Here is an 18,422-nt window from a genome sequence, read left to right as displayed (position 1 = left end):
GGGATCAGTTACAAGAAATGTAGCTAAATTTCATTTATGTGCCTAATCAATATACAACACAAAAGACATAGCCCCTTACACGGGGACTTAGAAAAACTTAGGATACATGTGACATAAACAATAGACATAAACAACGGCTTTATCAATGATTTAAACCCTCAGGACCAAATTGCCTTATAGTTTTCCAAAAGACGACAATCATCCAAATTTTTTCATCAATAGAACATTTAGCCTTAGGAACAGAAGGCTAAAGATGTAACAGCTATCTTTAAATACTTGAAAGTTGTCATGTGGAAGGAATAACTTGTCCTGTGTTATGTCAAGGACAGAACCAAAAATGAAGAGGGGAGTTAGAAAAAAATCAAATTTTTAACTCATAACATTTTTCACAATTAGAGTTGCCAACTATAAAACAACTAGTCTCCCCCAATGAACAGCTGTAACTGGGACTAAACAAAATGACTTCTAACATTCCTCCCAGTTTCACATCATTGAAAATCGCTCCAACTTCCACAATGCTGTCCTCAAAGGTAAAAGTAACAATTATAACAATGTTGATTGGACCAAGGCCAAGCTGAGCCTTCAATTTTTCCAAGAGTTACTCCAAAGGATTCTAAATAGTGAGATTTGTAAGCCATATATATATATATATATATATATATATATATATATATATATATATATATATGAAAGTCTCAGTGATTTTAGGCTTTATTTTCTGCTTCTTAGAAAATAATAAGCATTTGTCATAAATAACTTTAAGCACACTTTATAATTTTGGCTGTAGTATTGCTCTTCCTTTGTGAAATTATATAAACACAAAATGCATATGATCCTTACAATGTTCCATTATTCAAAACTTCCAGAAAAGTAGCTTTAACCATTGTCTGGCCAGGAATTTAACACTAGCATTAATAATTTGAATAATCCATTCAAAGAGGAAAACCAGATCAACTTTGTGAAGGGTACAAAATTACAAATTTAGCTTAATTACATATAAATTTTTTTATTCAGTTTTAATGGAAACGGTGAGTTTGTACTTCCCTTGTTTAGAAGAGGCTAAATTGCCAATCTATATTTTCAAAGGAAATAGATTATATGGGACCTGTACCTAATAAAAGTGAGACATCATCAAATATTGTATATTTGAAAAGACTATAGTTTCTTTAGGTCAAATTTTTTTAGAAACAATTACATATCAAAATTAGACACACCACCAAAAAGTTTCTCTCTTCACCAGTGAAAAATAACAAATCAGGTTTCAGATTCATCAAAACTTGACTTTATAGAATTGATTTGAGCTACTCCTTAATAAGAAGCCTAATTATCAAAGAACTACTTAGGATAAAAACTCTATTCACAATTCAGTAACATTCTGTTTAATATGTTTAATACCCACCTCTAAAAGACAAAGCAAAAAATGTAATCTACGGTCATCAGGATTCAGTTAGGAAGTTGATAAAATCAGGTCAATGCACTGATTTGTATTTGGAAAGAATAAAATAGAAGTATCTAGTATAATATAATCTTAAGAAGCACACAAATGGATACAGTCGGTTGTGAAAATAAGTATCATTTATTAAAAACAAACTTCAAAATAAATGCCTGTTAAAACATGGTTATTATTGACAGAAAATGTCAGTGAGCAAAAAGTATGATGAGGAAACAAGAATTACTATTACTAAGTAATATTAAACCCCTCTTTAATTATACCCCTGATTATCTTGAAAAAATATAATGGTAGCTCTAAAAACTTTAGAGATAGCTCTGAGTTTATGGCATGATTTGCCTTTCATGTTTTATTGATTTCCAACTCTAAATGTATTGTCCCAGAGGATAATATTTTATGATACTGAACCAAACTCATAGTCTATGAAAATTCCGCTTTTTATGTAGTCTATGAAATCCTTCTGCCTGATTCAATGCTAGTATTTTATTTTTGTTGTTGTTAGAAGCTTTATCAAACATTTAAACCCTTGCCTTACATTTTTCTAAGACAGCAATCCAAATTTTTTCAACATTGCATCTTTGGTCCCCATTTTTTAAAGGGATGTAGGTTCAGTTTAATTAATATGTGCAGAAATCTATCTGCTTTTTAAAGCAAATAAAAGGAACAAAAATATGGCACCATTTCAAAAATCTAATGCCGATAAAAACTGCAGTAGTGCAAAGATCTAAGCAAATTTCAAACACAGCAGATTTGTAATTAAGAGCACCACCCAATGATTTGTTTTTAGCAAGAACAAGAAGCTTAATAACAGGTAAAAGAAACCAAATGCTACATTATATCGAATACTAAGGTAAGTAACCATTATTAATCTTACAAACTTTCCAGTACCGTAACTACTTGCTTTTGAATAACTATATGTAACCCTCATTTAAATTAAATGCCTATTCAACAAAGCTAATTGGAACAAATACATTTACTCAAATTTACATCCTACGATAACAGAGTAAATAGGAAACAGTCAAGGATGAATAAGAAAGTTTTATTCTTTTTCGTCATCTGTGTCATCAGGTGGCAAAGGACGTACTCTGTGGAAAGAACAGAGAACTTCAATAGTCAATATCAACTGTAAAAACAAAACAAAAATAGTTATAAACATATAAATGGGGAACATCAGTTAACAGTGCAGTGGGTCTGGTCAAGCGACTAGAAATGAGAAAAAACTAAACTCTGTTAATTGACTAACATCTACAAATTCTAAGTACTAGAGCAACAAAATTTTTAACAATTTATTTTGCCTGTTATTTTACTGAATCAGTGTTTCTTCTTTAGGATATGTTGCCATTTTTATTAAAAAAGGAATATCTCTTTCTATAGCATCTTTTTTCAACATGTTAAGTGGATGATAACAGTGGAAAATAATCTTCAAGAAGTTTGTGATAATAAAAAGCAAAAAAATTAACAATCCATTTGAGCAGAAAAAACAGAAAGTTGTAGTAGTCATACTGAGAGGTCTTCATTGTATTTTTCCGAAAATTAAATCAAGTTAACAAAGGAACACTATCATGACCCAAATTTCCTTTTTGCAAGGACTTTAGTCATCATGGCTCTCTGTTCAAGGTATTAAGTAGGTTGTCTTTTTGATTGACTCTCCCCCACACAACTGACGGAGTTTACCCTGCCTTTGTGAGAAAACTTAAAGTCACAGGAGTAAACCATACTCCAGATTACGAATTAGGGAGTTAATAGCAGAAGTCCTTCTGATAAACTGATTGTTTACTACTTACTATCAATAGTTGAGCTATTGATCTACTATCAATAAAGGGGTAATTACAACTCTCCTAAATAAAGACCAATCTAAGAAAGGAGCTAAAGGGATAATATAAACTTTTTATCATACTATGGATCAAAGTTCTTTATGAGAATATACGTATAATCTTCTCCAGATGATGGAGATTGCTCTGATGGTCATGGCATAGCCATATTTGGCTATATTGCCAAATATTTTGTTTCCTTAATGGAACTCACAAATAATTCAAAAGAATTGTAACATACTCTAGAGCTGATATTATTAGCTTGTTCATATTAGAATGAGAAAGAACCAGGAAGAATGGTGCCAGACAATGTGAGAACTAAAAGAGACTTACCGGAACATGAAAGCAAGTCTATTAAAAGGCTCTATCCAAAAATGTAGCCCTTTGGTTGTTTTTTTGGAAACCAGAAATAATAATAGTGATATAGCAACAAAGTCTAAAATTTAATTACTGCTCCAGAGTTTGACATTCCTTTTAACTATCTCGTAAGATAGTAAGTACTCAATAACTATTTACTAAATAACCTTATGAACAGTATTGAATAATTCTTAAAATTTTATATGCATAAACATCATTTTATATGTCCAATACTTTGTTTTCATCGCTCTTTCAGCCACTTATTTTTGTCTAGCTCGTGTTCAATGCAAATCAATTCCAAACACAATATACAATCCAAAACAGATGTATAGTGTTCAGATATGAAACAAAAGGGAGGGTTCACTCACACACAGATCTCACATAGTTTGAGATCTGTTGGGTCTGGTACCTGTGTAGGTTTCTAAAGATGGCAAATATTGTCAGACTAATTAAGAGTAACATGTAAGAGTAAGACTTATAAAGAGTACCATGGCCACACAGGACACTGTAACATCTAAGCATCAGCGTGTGAACATGTGAACCAAAGACTTTGTGGAATGTCTATTTCTAAAAAGTTTTCTGTATATCAAGGCAGTTGTAAAAGTTTTAATTTCAAGAATCAAGTCCACTTAGGTTTAAGACCAGGTTCTAACTATCTAAAACATTGACTGATATAGAAAGGGTTCCAAATGTAGCTTTTCTGATTCATAAAGCTTTTTAAAAAATATTTACAGAAAGAGAACAAAGAGCTGTGAATTTAATGCATGCATGTTTCCAGTGTTCACTTCCCAAATACCTAATACACATTACTTTTGCCTCCTTCATATATTTGCCTCTTTTCAAGATTCCCAAATTTCAAGATTTCCAAATTTCAAGATTTGTCAAATATACCTTCAAATCAGATAAATTTTTAAGTTGTAAAAATTATTCAACATGAGTATGCAGAAATAAAAAGCAGTATTTTAAGATTGATTGATGTCAATGCACTTCTAATCTTTACAATCAATTTAAATGATCCAAGTTAGCTAAACAAATCTGGTACGCTTGTTGGATGGGAGTATGTGATAGGAAATACCTATTACTTGACTTTTAAGAGTACACGCAAGAATTATTCATGGTTGGATTTGTAGATTCCAATCCATTATTGCCCTGGCACCTGTCAATTGCTACATAGAGTCAAACTCGATATCAAATACAAAGCCCCAGAGGAAAGAGTTAAATTCCCAAGAGAATAGTGAAACTTTAACGCTGTAAAACTTTATGTAGAGTATACCAGCATTAAATTAGGACTGAAATACAGAGGACTTACAGTGACACCCCATGGTTCCTTCCGATGTACATATGAATGAAATCATGGCAGTTCTTTATTTTACCTAATCATTTTACTGCCTTCTAGATTTAATGAACCAATGTGAAAACGGAATCTCCATTCCATGGCTCATCCTTTTTCTATAGATTAAGGTCAGATGATTCTTATTTTCAAGGTAAAGTTTTAAGTGTCCATACTTCTTCAGCTACACTTAATCACGTCATTAATTTCCGAGGTTGTCTCTCTTCTTCCTTGTACATGAAACTCCAGCAGATTTAATATTGGCCTTCATTAAGTAGTCAAACCTTCATCTGTTCTTTAAATGTGAAATTCTCAATATTTTCTGTGGTAGTAGACTAGTAATTAGTAGCTTTGATGAAGATCTGTTGTTTCCTTGCCCCACTGAACTTCAAGATGCCATATGGACTGGGCTGTAGAATACGGGTTGGTGAACTGTGGATGTTCTTTGACCCCCATCTCTTAAAAGTAGAGATGGAGAAGAGCAAAGAAGACCACAAGGAGACTGCCTGTTAGCTGCAGGGCACATGTGGACGTTGTGGTTTCGGGAGGTTCTGGCGTGCTCGTCAACGGAACTTCGGAATAAACCTGCGTGGGTAGCAACAGCGCCAGAAGCAGCAGCCCCAGACTGAGCCTGGCCACCATCCTCTTACCCATGTTGGTCTCTGAACCTTTGGTCAGGCCCGCGGCTTGGCGCGCTAGAGGATCATGGGCTCCTGTATGGTGCAGGAGAGGTGCCAGCGCAGGATCTTAAATCAGGGGGCGTCATAAAGGCAGTGAGGCGGCACCACCCGCCCGGCCGCGTCACCACTACCCCACCCCCAGTCAAAAATTTGTTTTTAACAAAATATTTCAGTTGTTGAGAGAGCCTGGAAACCTGTATTTTAAAAAGCAGATTTCCATTGTGTTTTTTAACAAGTGGCATTGATTTTTTTCCTGATGGGTAAAAGCATGTTTGTTGTTGAAATGTGGTAGCATAGCACTCAGTGAGTATGAGAAGAGATTTTTACCCAGAGATTATTATCTGTATTGATATTTGGTATATTTTCATTCTGCACTATTGATATTTGGTATAATTTATACATACATTTGATATATTTATATACGTCTTTTACACAATAAAGACTGTACTTTCACATCCTGAATTTTTTCGTAACACTTATGAGCATTTTCCTCACATTTAAAGCTTTAAAAGCATGAATTTGAACACTAAATTCTGTATCTGTGCTGTTTTATCCCCACCTTGTTTTGAAGTATTCTTACATATTTATAGAGAAGTTGTAAAGAAAACACACCATGGAGTTAGTTTTGGTTGTTTCTAAGTAATGGGTGTTTTTTTTTTTTTTCCAACTTTTCTACATTGGTTATATATTTCTTGTGGAGGCTGAACTTGTAGTTTTTTGAAGGTTAATGGAATTCAAGCTAGATCAACCAACATGGAAATTGATTTTTGAGAAAAAGACTATAGAAAATAGTAAAAAAAGTTTATGATTAATAATGTCCCATTTAATGGGAACTGATCCTCTCTAAGTGACTAATACTTTTCAGTGATGTTTGAAATTTGGGAGTGACTTCGTATAAGAGATTAGCATAAGTTTTAAAAACCCTCTGGTCTGTATTTTCTCATCTGCTCAAGGAGAAACTCTAAAGTTACTCAATATCCTCTTGTCTTTTATTTTCAAGAATATACTTTCTTTATATTTCAGAATATATTATAAAAACTTACCTTCTCTTTGTTTTTCCTAAGCCACTGCTTCCTGCCTCTTCAGGAAGCCGATTCTCTTTTTCAGAATCCTTAGGGGACAGCCTGAAGAATTCTCCAATTCCTTTTTGCCACTTGGGAGTTGGGCGTACACAAACTGGATTCCCTCCTGCGTACTTATTTTCAGCTATAAAATATAAATAAGAACTAAGAATAGCCGTTCCTTAAAGGGACACTTAATTTTTAAACATCAAATCTAAAGGGTATTAAATGGGGTGGGGGGAGCAAAAGGCTCATAATACCAGCATGGGTCAGGGAGCTGTGTCCTACACAACTAGGCTAATAAACAACCGCTTGAACCAGAGTGTAGGGGGAGGGGGAAGTGGAAAAAGGGGAATAGTGATCCTTTGGTTCCTAATTTTCCTGAAGGAACCTTATAAGAATGCGTTCACTGCCAGAAAATATATAGCAGCAACATAGTTCAGCACAGAATTCAAACCCAGCTCTGCAGACTTGGTTGTGTGACCTTTATCAAAAGAATGTAACCCAAGCTTAAATTCCCTCATCTTTAAAAGGAGGATGTTACCAATTTCATACAGTTGATTATTGATTAAAAATAGAGATCTATAAAATGCCTTAATAGTTGCATTTCTCCAACACAATTTCATGAAGGGCCTATTCAGTTGTGTTTCAACAGTGGGGCAATGGAATGTGCCCCTGATTGGAATTTAGTCTAGTGATACAGGGTATAAGACATTCTCAATAAACTCACCTACTTTCAAAATTTTTGACCTATTTATTATTCCTTTTTATCGAAAGAGATTGAAATAGTAAATATTTTCTAATGAAGTGTTACTAATAGGAGGAAGTTTGAGTTAACTTAAAAACCCATAAAGTCCTTAACAGTGCTCCCTTGAACGTTCTTAACTAGATATTGTGGAATTGATCTTCCTTACTGCTCAGTTGCCTACTGAAAGGAATGAGGCACCAGATGGTTCAGTATTTTCTCAATCTCTCCTTGCACAGGAGCAGCATGAAGCTATTTCCCTGGCCTGGTTTTCACTACTATGTCTCAAAGGAGTATCAGGAGCTGCAAAGTTGGCACACACACACACACACACACACACACACACACACCAGTCAAAATAGTAGTGGTAATATTAATAATAATAAAGGAAGGAAAAACATACAGAAACAAAAACAAAAACATTAAGAAAACGCTAAGAAGACGTGAACTATCATCCTAATTCTTATTTGGAAAGGGACACTTACATGGCCTCATAAAAGAAAAAGCCATTTGTCAGTATTTTAAAAACCCGCTAAACCAGAAAAAATAGGTTTTAAGTAATATTGTGTCCGTCCCTAACTAACACCAAGACTTGAGATTCTTTTCCCTGTGACCCCCACCTCGATGCCAGCTCGCCAAGAGCCCAAGCTCCCTCATTATATACAGAGGGCAAGGAAGAAATTCAGGCGTGAGAATCTCAGAAAAAAAATTCCCTGATGGGTCAGGGGACTCACAAGTCAGAACCGTGGTGCCAGGCCTGATCCCCTTTTGCTAGGGAGCTAGCAGGGGCGCCTTTTACCTTTCCTCGATGAAGGCGACGTGGAATTAGTGGCAGAGGTGGAGGAACCAAGCACCTTCCTTGGAGCTCGAGAAGCCACCACTGCGGAGACAGGAAAAGGACGGCATTCAGAAGCGGGCTGTAAGGTTCCAACACCGAATCTCGGAGTCACTTTCGCACCACAGTCCCCGATCCAACCACTTAGAGAGTAGAGCCCCACGATCCTGAACAGCAGGATAACCCTCCCCTACCCCCGCCGCATCTTCCTCCTGGTTAAGGGGCCGGGCCACTGCTTCCGGCCTGGCTGGACCAGTTTGGCTCACAGGGCAGTGGGGGGCTCCAGCTTCTCCCACCACCTGCGCTCCACTACTGTGCTCGCCTGCCTCACCTTTTCTGTAGGTGCCTGGGACACTGTCTGCTTTAGTCCGCACCATGTTCAGACACGAGGAGATGAGAGTAACCAACTGAATATTCCAGCCGAGGGTGTTTCACCCGACAAGAACCGGAAAACGAATCTCCCGCCACAGTTTATATTGGTCTCTTTCCCGCGCGCTGCGTGGACTCTCCGGGGGCCGCCGCTCCCATTGGTTTCGCGCGGTCCTCCCGCAACCAATCGCCAGTGTCCAGTAATGACAGTGGCGAGTCTTGGCGCACTGCTGACCCGTCTATCAACTCACAGAAGCTCGTGATTCGTATCTGCGCCGGGTGGGCGGTGCCGGAGCGCTTTCCTGGGGTGCCGGGTGTGTGGGTGCTAAGATTTTGAACTACCTGTAGGGAAATCGGCCTGCTTAGAGAAGAAAACCCAGTAAGGACAGAGAGTATTCTTTTATTTCTTCAAAAGTTACCACAGGATTAAATCCATAATGATTGACTCCTGGAAGTGAAACCTGAAATGAAGCGGACTCTTTCATTCGGAGCAAAATAAAGAGAACTTTCCTTTAATACTTAGGGCAGGAACTCTCTCTACAGCGTCCCTAACTAAAACAATTCCACGGAACGGGAGAAAAGGAAGCTAATACAATTTATTTACAGGGATTTTCTACGTTTTTAGGATGGGGTGAAACTAAAGAAAAAACTGAGTGTATTATATATAGATATACACAAAAGAAACAAATTAATAAGACGTCTTCCCGAGACCTGTGCAGTCTCAGTTAAAAAAATATATGCCAAATGTACTAAGGGTACATCCCTGGCACAGAGCACGCATAATTCTAGAATAGGAACTCATATTTTCTAACCCTGTGCCTATCTTCTAATTACTCACAATATCTCCGGGGAGTGATTTTCACTCTCTGAATACCATGCATAAAACATCAGATGAGCTTGCCTTGGGATTTTGTTAAATGTTCACTTGAAAGGCAACCCTGAAAGTGTAAGCACGACATTGATTCTCTCCAACAAATTATGCTTGAACTTTCGGAACTCTTAGTACTTTAACAGAATCAACTACTTTGTGTTTTAGAATAAAGAAAGTGCAATTAACATTATAATAACAGGAAATGCATTGAAAATTACTTGTAGCTTTGTCTAAACCTTGGAGTCTAAGATTAGAGCCAAATTCCTATCAGAAAAATCAACAGGCCCTAGGGTATATTCCTTTGTTCTTTGTTATCATGTCCCTCTCGATACACAATGGTTCTTTAATGCACATTATTTCCTTTTCAGTTAAAGTGGCTTTTACAAAGGCCTGAATTACTAATTTGAACTCATGTCCCAGGTCCCTGCAGAAATTGTAACTGCATAGAAAATCTGCTGGTCTTTTCTCCTAGTCCACATGAAGAAACAAAACTTGTTCCCACTATAAATGAACATTCACAGAGTATTTTTTAAGCTGGAAAATCGCATATTTTCCAAATTAATAACAAAGACAATGTATATGTCTACACTCAGTGTAAATCAACACACCTGTGTGATTTTGATTATTTTATATCCATGAAAATATTAGCATACAAAGGTGAAACAACATCCGATTAATGTAATCACTTAGACTAAATAGCCTAATGGGAATGAAGAACGTATAAATGTAACACAAAGCCAGCCAATTAAATTTATTGATAAAATATACCAGAAGACATTATGCTCTTCAGAAAAGTCTGGCCAAATTTTCCCCAGTCTGCTGTGCAGTGGAGTGGAGAATAGCAAAAGACCTTTAAATCTGGTCATCTTCAGATGAAATACATACCTTTAACTTCTTAAAAATCAATACAGGGAATTCATGTAGAAAGTCTTCCAAGTCAAATCCCAGCCCCTGTTTTATTAAAGTTCTCTCCCCCTCGAGCTTGCTGAGTTGTTTTGGCCCTCCTAGAAAAGACCCCGCTCAAAACATTAAATCGAAAGAGGTTTTAGCAGCGTGAATTTAGTGTTAGACTACAGAGGGGCGGGGGTGGTATTAATAAAACCACTATCAACAGACCAAATCCTCACAGCGCTTTACTCTAGTTTCCAATTACTATTTTAAATGTTTTACATAAAACTGGACAATTTAAAAGCTGGTCCCTCAGGTTACGGATTATTTTTCTTTTTTTCTAAACTGTCGTTTTTATAGGTATTGGTACTGTCTTCTTAGCAGAATTCCCAGTTTTCCAGTCCTACATCTGAAGATGCGGGAAAATCACGCGCAGAAACTCTGACGCAAGCGTAAACACTTCAGAAAGAGAGCAGTAGGAGGAGCCAGTACAGGTAGAGGGATCGGTGTTATCGGGTGGTGCGACCGCGCGGAGCGGCGCAGGCGGGCGGAACCCGCGCGAGCGAGGTCGGTGTTGCAAAGGGGACTCGTCCAGCGCAGGACTCGAGGCTTTTTCAACCCAGCTGGTTCCGGCTGGGGAAAATGGCGGTGGCTGGGGCGGTGTCACAGGAGCAGCTGGTAGGCTGGTGCACCCAGCAGTTGCAGAAAACTTTCGGCCTGGATGTCAGCGAGGAGATCATTCAGTGAGAACGGTTCCGGTCCGAGGCGGGAAGGAGATCTGGGATGTGCACTGGCTGAGCGAACAGGGAAGCGGGGAGGACTAAAAAGTTAATGAGAATGAAAAATGTGATAAAAGGGCTGCTGTTCCTCTGTAGGCGCCGAATTTTGATTATCGGCTTTATAGTTTACTTTCTGAAGTAGGCTGTCAGGCTTCACAATGGCCGGTGGGGCCTTTTTTTCCTAGGAAAACGCCAAGTCCCTGATAATAAGAACTTGTAAGGCTGTCCCGGGAACCAGTTTCTTTATAGATTCTGGAGCAAAGGGACAAGCCAAATGGCTTTCTATAAAGTCCTTACTCTGAACATTCTAGTTTGCCCAGTCTGAGTTGTGCCAAATTGTATCTGGAATTTAAATGCGGGCGGCGTTGTACAGTGCAAATAGCTCCTGACTCAGAATATATTTTCTTTTACCAGTTTTGGAATGTTGAGCAACTTAATTTTCCTCTCTCTGTACCTTAGTTTCGTCACCTAAAAGCTGAATAATTAGTAGAGGTTATCTTTAATACTTTATGATTCTTATTAAATGGGAATGGTGACATGATTTAATACCTGCTTTCAGTTGATTTAAGAAATATTTGTTGCGCTACTATGTGCCCAGGTGCTGGGGCAACAAAGACAATTGCGGCAATTGGGTTCGGCTTGGTTCATAAGACCTGAAGTGGGGGAAGTGCAGGGTGTTGTGGGGGCACGTACGGTAGTAAAGGACTCTCATTAAGATTTGGGAAACTTGAAGGTTTACTGCAAGGGATGACTTTCACCTGAGAACTAAAGGGTCGCTAAGTGGAGGCGCGGTGTTGAGGAAGAGGGAAAAACTTCCAGAAAAATTGGTCTTGTTCAAGGAATCTGAACATGTTTTTGACTTGATTCCTTGTTCGTTGGTGCTGACATCTGAATTGCAATTCTGGGGCTTTTGTGGGAAGTTAGGTAAGTTTCTGAGATTGGGAGAAAATAGACTTGTTGGCAAAGAGTTAAGAGAGCCTATTTTAAATGATTTTTTTTTTTAAACACTGGAATAGACTATCAAAAACAAACACAACCAAATCGTATGGGTTGGTCTTGTCCTTGCTGGAAGGCAAGATCAGGTTAAGCAGTTTTTCAAACATTTTTTTAAAGCAATGGAATGCTGTCAAATGAAGTAAGACTTTGCAATATAGCAAACAAAAAAGTCATTCAGTTAAAAAAATGTTTTTTGAGGCTATTTTTGATGAATCAACAGCGAGGTATGGATTGGTACAGTCTTCTCAGTCTCAATTCAATTGTGTTTTATCTGCTTACACAGTATCAGGAATATTTTCATTCTTATAGATTACAGTTTAACAGCTCATATTACAGCCTCAGATTTTCCTTAGCTAAAGTTATTCACACCCTTGAAAGAGGAGTGATCAGAAATTTGTTTTAAAGTTGAAGCATTAAGTATGGCTAAACACCTGCTTGCATTTTCTAAATTCATAAATATAAGTTAAACAAGAATTGTTCAAAATTAAAGTAAGCACTAAAACTACCTATAATACTATTTGAACCACTTACTTTTTACTGGTTGTTGCACAACACGCTATGATGCCATGATGAAAACATTTGCTGTGTAAGAATGCTGTGCCGTGCCTGGTATTTGAGAATTATCCAGGTGTATTGTAGTAGTCTGGCAACTTGAACAATTTGACATGGGTGGCCTGATTTTTTTTTTTTTTTTAAACACAGAGCTCTTACCATCCTACTAAATGACACATTTGTGAGACATTAAGATCTGCACGCAGAGTTAGCAAACTATATTTTGTTCCACAATGTATTCATGTTTTAGTTGACTCTGCTTCAGTAAGATTTGCTATATAACACATTTGGATGTATGTTGTTCTTTATTACATTTTTAAAAATAGTTTAAATGACATTCAAATAGTTCTGGAGCTCTTTATTAATACTTCCCTAGTGGTTTGAATACTCCAGAGTTAAATGATCAATCCCCTGAGGTTCCTTGCACCTCTTTGAGTCCTTGATAGAAGTTAATTTTTTAATGGGGGCTGGTAAGTTTGGGGATGAAGTTGATTAAGCTATAAAAGTCCTGAAAAACAGTTTTTGTTTTTTTAAAAAGCTATGATGGTTTAGAAGATGCTCTTAATGATGCCTGAAGACACAGGTTTGTTTACCTATAGGTAATAACTCTATAGGTAAATCCACCCTCATTAGGAAAAGAACACAATACATATACTACCAACCATGGGACAACTGCATGATGTTTTAAAGGATATAGCATTATTGTTCTTATATCCCACACCAGTGTCTGAATTACTATTTCTTCAGATCTTAGGATGCTTTCATGGTCCAGTATCTTTACTTATAAGTAATTCTTTTCACTTATTGTTTTCTCTAATAATGTGACATACTGTAGAAAACTAAAAAAATCATAAAAGAATAAAGGAGAAAACTAAAATTACCATAGTACCACAATCCAGAGATAACCATCATTTCTCTTTTAGTGTTTTCCCATGCATATTGTAATAGATGTTCAAAACATTGTAGTGGAAAAAATAAAATAAAAATAAACCAAAATTCTATTTAATCATACCACTCTATGGTAATCATTTTGGTGTATAACTTTCTAGCCTTCTTCCTACACATAAGCGTATGTATATACACATTCCTTTTATAGCCACTGGGATCATATGCTATAGTCAATCCTACTATTTCACTTACCATGACGTGAGAGCATTTTCTCAGGTCAATAATAATTACTCAAAAATTTCACTTTTATTGGTGACGTATTACAATTTGTAAAGTCCAAAAACGAATTCATTTGCCCCTTTCCTATCAATAGATGTTTTAAATAGCTTCCAGCTTTTCACTAATTCAAATAATGATGCAGTTAACTTTTTTGCATAAATTTTCCTGTGTCTCTTATTTCATATAGAATCCTATAAATGGAATTATTGGATTATTTTTAAGGCACTTCAAATATACTGGCTGATTGATTTCTAGGAAAGTTGTGCTGACTTGTACTCCCATCCCATTTCACTTTTAGGAACCCTGTATAACATTTCCTTATGATACAGGCATACCTTGGAGATATTGCAGGTTCAGTTCCAGACCACTGTAATAAAGTGAATATCACAATAAAGCGAGTCATAATTTTGCTGAGGGAGGGTCTTGCCTTCAGTTTGTAAAAAATGCAACACCTGTGAAGCGCAAATAAAGAGAAGCACAATAAAACTAGGTATACCTGTCGATCTGCTTATTTGGATGTGATGCTAATCTTGAGTTAACAATTTTTAAGAATGTTAAATCAATAACTGGTTAGATTGTAGTATAGATCCATATTTTTAGCAGAAATGAAGAGAAATTTTAGGTTTGGCAATATAGAGATTAAGTAATCTGTATTGTTTCTATGAAAATATGACTGCAGATGTATAGTTATCCAAAGTATTCCGCCAACTATACTTTAATAAAAAAGAAAAAGTAGTGCTGTGTTAAGGGTAGCCCCACAAGCCTATCTTCAAAATACTGATTCGATTCTAGAAATACAAGGTTATATGAAGGTTAGGTTATGAACTGCTTGAAGGTCAGGGTCTTTGTCCTGATCAAACTTATATCCCTAACATCTAGCGTAGAATTTAGCTCAAAGTAAACACTCCAGTGGATTAATTAGTGGTTTTTACTGTTATGATTATTGAAAATCATACTGTAAGCTAGCTTTGTTTCAACAACTTATGTCTTTGCTTCCTGAGGTATGTTTTGTCAATTGAGAGTGCTGAAGAGGTACGAGAGTATGTTACTGACCTCCTTCAGGGAAATGAGGGCAAAAAAGGTCAATTCATAGAAGAGCTTATAAACAGGTGGCAAACGAATGATCAGGAGTTGATTTCTGATGCTCTGCAACTGTCCTTCAAAAAAGATGGTAAGTTTAGTTAATGTAATTAAGTAAAAGTTGAAATATTGGTAAATGGGCTGGCTTATAGGACCTGGTATTTTCTGTCACTCCGTTTCCTCACAGCTGACTTAGGCAGAAGAATATATATACATATTTCTAGTTTAGTTCTTCTCAATCTGTAATGAATATTGTTCTAGTACAGGATTCTTCAACTTAGTCAATATCACAAAATACCTGTTTGCAAATGTGGCTTCGGAATAATTTGAAAAATTTACACATGGATTAAAGAAAGACTTTTTAGTTATGTGCATACCTGGATGAAGGTAAATGTTGACCAATTTTAGTATGAGTAGCATTTAGAGTAACTAGTTAAACAGTAGAAAAGCTGAGCACCAAACTAAATAAGCCATTGCTTTTATATAATCTAAAATACCAGCTTTTAATTTAAATTCTTAGTTCTAGCCAATAGTCTTTATCATTAACTGCAATCTTGAAGATGATGGTTTAAATTTAACTCTGGTTTAAGAGGAAAAGATAATTTTCAAACCTGCGTGACTTCGTATCTTGACTCTGAATATAAAGCATCGCCTTCCCTTTATTAGCTATTAGTTCACCAATAATCCTACCATTATCTATCTACGGGCATATCTACAGAGGGTGCCAAGAAAATGTCTATACATTTTAAGAAAGGAAAAAGCTGTATTAAAATTACGCTGATGGTGACCACTTTGAGCACCTCTTGTAATTGTAAAAGTCAAACGTGACTTGTATTCATCTTTTGTTATCAGTATATATTATTACAATTTTAATAGTTTTTTCCTTTCTTAAACTGTGTATACATTTTTTTGGTACCCTTTGTATATTGTTTTTTTTCTTTTCAGGGTTTTTTTAATTTCAGGTGTACAAAGCAACGTAGTAGACGTTTATACCCCTCACAAAGTGATAACCCCCTCCCCCAAGCTACTACCCCACTGACATCCTATATAGCTATTACAATATGTTTTTTTCTTCTTTAAAGAAATTTTAGATGGGCAGAGATCAGGAGACCAGCTAAAAAAGGGTAGGCGGAAAGGGAGAAACAGACAGGAAGTTCCTGCATTTGCTGAACCTGATACAACCGTAGAGGTCAAAACACCTTTTGATTTGGCTAAGGTAAGAGCTTATACAGTGCATTTTTTTCTGGCTATGTGGAAAAGAGAAAATGACTGATACATTTCAGAGAGAAAAGTTTACAAATTGGTCTAGAATAGCAATTTTTCAACAAATGCATGAATTTTATGAAGAGCAAGTGATAATTACTTTCTGCGAAGTAGTTTTTTGACAACCTGATTAAATATTATATTTGCTTAGAGATGAGATTGAGAGATCATGTATACATATATATGATGGAAAATATTTAATGAAATGCACCAGGGCTTCAATTTTGAAATTTTTTTGTGGGTTTATACTAAACGAATACACAATTCTATGTTTTATTAAGAATGTTCCTATTTTGGGCCATCCACCACCACCACCACTTTTCTCCTCATCATTTAGCTTTTAGAGCTTTTTGTATTCTCTTGATAATCAAAGTAGCCCTGTGAGGTAAGCAGAAATATTTATAATCCGGACAACTTGACCAGCTAAATTTCCCAGTAGAAAGCAATAGTTAATGATGCTAAGATGGAAGAGTAATGATCAAAAATTCTGAGTGTGATGATCATGCAAAAAAAAAAAAAAAAAAAGATATGGAAAAATGTTTACAAAATATTAAATTAAAGAAAAAGAAATAGAGACATAAGTTTTTTTTTTTTTTTTTTTTTTTTTTAAAGATTTTATTGGGGAAGGGGAACAGGACTTTATTGGGGAACAGTGTGCACTTTCAGGACTTTTCTCCAAGTCAAGTTGTTGTCCTTTCTTAGTTGTGGAGGGTTCTGTTCAGCTTCAAGTTGTTGTTCTTTCAGTCTTAGTTGTGGAGGGTGCAGCTCAGCTCCAGGTCCAGTTGCCGTTGCTAGTTGCAGGGGGCGCAGCCCACCATCCCTTGCGGCAGTTGAGGAATCGAACTGGCAACCTTGTGGTTAAGAGGACGCGCTCCAACCAACTGAGCCATTTGGGAGCTCAACGGCAGCTCAGCTCAAGGTGCCATGTTCAATTTTAGTTGCAGGGGGCGCTGCCCACCATCCCTTGCGGGACTCGAGGAATTGAACTGGCAACCTTGTGGTTGAGAGCCCGCGCTCCAACCAACAACTGAGCCATCCGGGAGGCAGCTCAGCTCAAGGTGCTGTGTTCAATCTTAGTTGCAGGGGGCAGAGCCCACCATCCCTTGCGGGACTCAAGGAATTGAACTGGCAACCTTGTGGTTGGGAGCCCACTGGCCCATGTGGGAATCGAACCGGCAGCCTTCGGAGTTAGGAGCACGGAGCTCTAACCGCCTGAGCCACCGGGCCGGCCCGAGACATAAGTTTTTAATCAGATGGAATAAAACGAACAAAGACCATCACAAGCAAAAGGAAAAAACACAAAAAGATGTTTAACTTTATTAGTAATTAAGGTGACCAATTTGTCACCCTTATTGCCTGGGACTTTTCCAGTTTTAGCTCTGAAAGTCCGGTATTCTGGGATTCTCCTATGTCCTGGACAAGGTATGTTAGCTAGTTTTTCTAGAGCATAACCTTTTCTCAGACCCTTGATTATAACTACTTTGTATTTCTTTCACTTCCTTTTTTCCTGGTTCCCGAGTAGTGTATCAGTTGTTAGTGAACAGAATTGAGGTTTTTCTCCCCTCAACTCTTTTCACTGTCATTAATTATTTGATGTTATTTCTGCTATTTTTATACAATTAGGCACAAGAGAACAGCAGCTCCTTAAAGAAGAAGACAAAATTTGTCAGTTTATACACAAAAGAGGGACAAGACAAGCTGGCAGTCCTGATCCCTGGTCGCCACCCTTGTGATTGCCTGGGCCAGAAACACAAGCTGATCAATAACTGTCTGATCTGTGGGCGTATAGTCTGTGAGCAAGAGGGTTCCGGACCTTGCTTATTCTGTGGTACTCTGGTAATTGTTTATTTTCTATTTTATTTTACTATGCTTTGGTTTAATAAATAGGGATATTTACATCCCTAGTACTGGTAGTTTCTGTTTTTCATAGTAAATTTCTTCCCTAAGATATCCAATAAACTGTAGTGGCAGGAATTTTTTAATAGAAAACCCAAGGTTATATCCTAGTACTGAGATCTCTTAGTGAAAAGCGTTTTGAGAATACACATTGTTGAGGGATGCAAGTCTTGTACAGATTAATTTCAACTCAAGAAAACTAGGGCCTAAAATGTCGAAATTTTTTGTCAGTCTTCATATGTGGTTCATATCCCCAGGGGAGTAGAACCATTATGACATAATCCGTAATCCT

The 18,422-nt window shown here is 36.9% G+C and overlaps 2 protein-coding genes across 5 annotated transcripts in view; one reads left to right on the top strand and one right to left on the bottom strand.

Moving 5' to 3' along the window:
- Window positions 1-1,555: 1,555 nt before the first annotated feature.
- PCLAF (PCNA clamp associated factor) lies at window positions 1,556-8,768 on the bottom strand. 2 transcript variants are annotated; one of them, XM_019748657.2, is made up of 4 exons: window positions 8,601-8,756; window positions 8,234-8,314; window positions 6,672-6,834; window positions 1,556-2,535 (listed from the first exon to the last, which is right to left on the bottom strand). In XM_019748657.2, exons 1-4 carry the CDS (start codon window positions 8,644-8,646, stop codon window positions 2,490-2,492), a joined length of 336 nt encoding a protein of 111 aa, XP_019604216.1. In that variant the 5' UTR covers window positions 8,647-8,756; the 3' UTR covers window positions 1,556-2,489. The 2 variants fall into 2 exon arrangements, with proteins under 2 accessions (XP_019604216.1, XP_074183677.1); XM_074327576.1 differs by lacking the exon at window positions 6,672-6,834 and having other exon boundaries at window positions 2,301-2,535; window positions 8,601-8,768.
- A 2,208-nt stretch (window positions 8,769-10,976) lies between these two features.
- Window positions 10,977-18,422, top strand: part of TRIP4 (thyroid hormone receptor interactor 4) — a 43,577-nt gene continuing 36,131 nt past the window's right edge. Inside the window, exons 1-4 of one of the 3 annotated variants that reach the window (XM_019748698.2) lie at window positions 10,977-11,140; window positions 14,893-15,062; window positions 16,054-16,187; window positions 17,858-18,070. In XM_019748698.2, coding sequence (XP_019604257.2) covers window positions 11,040-11,140; window positions 14,893-15,062; window positions 16,054-16,187; window positions 17,858-18,070 — 618 coding nt within the window. In that variant the 5' untranslated portion in view covers window positions 10,977-11,039. The remainder of the gene's footprint in view (window positions 11,141-14,892; window positions 15,063-16,053; window positions 16,188-17,857; window positions 18,071-18,422) is intronic. The other 2 variants (XM_019748695.2, XM_019748696.2) reach the window with 2 other exon arrangements.

Source organism: Rhinolophus sinicus, linkage group LG03 (assembly GCF_036562045.2).
Source record: "Rhinolophus sinicus isolate RSC01 linkage group LG03, ASM3656204v1, whole genome shotgun sequence".
NCBI lineage: Eukaryota > Metazoa > Chordata > Mammalia > Chiroptera > Rhinolophidae > Rhinolophus > Rhinolophus sinicus.
The sequence above is the reverse complement of the archived record's forward strand: the minus strand, read 5'-3'. Positions and strand labels throughout refer to the sequence as shown.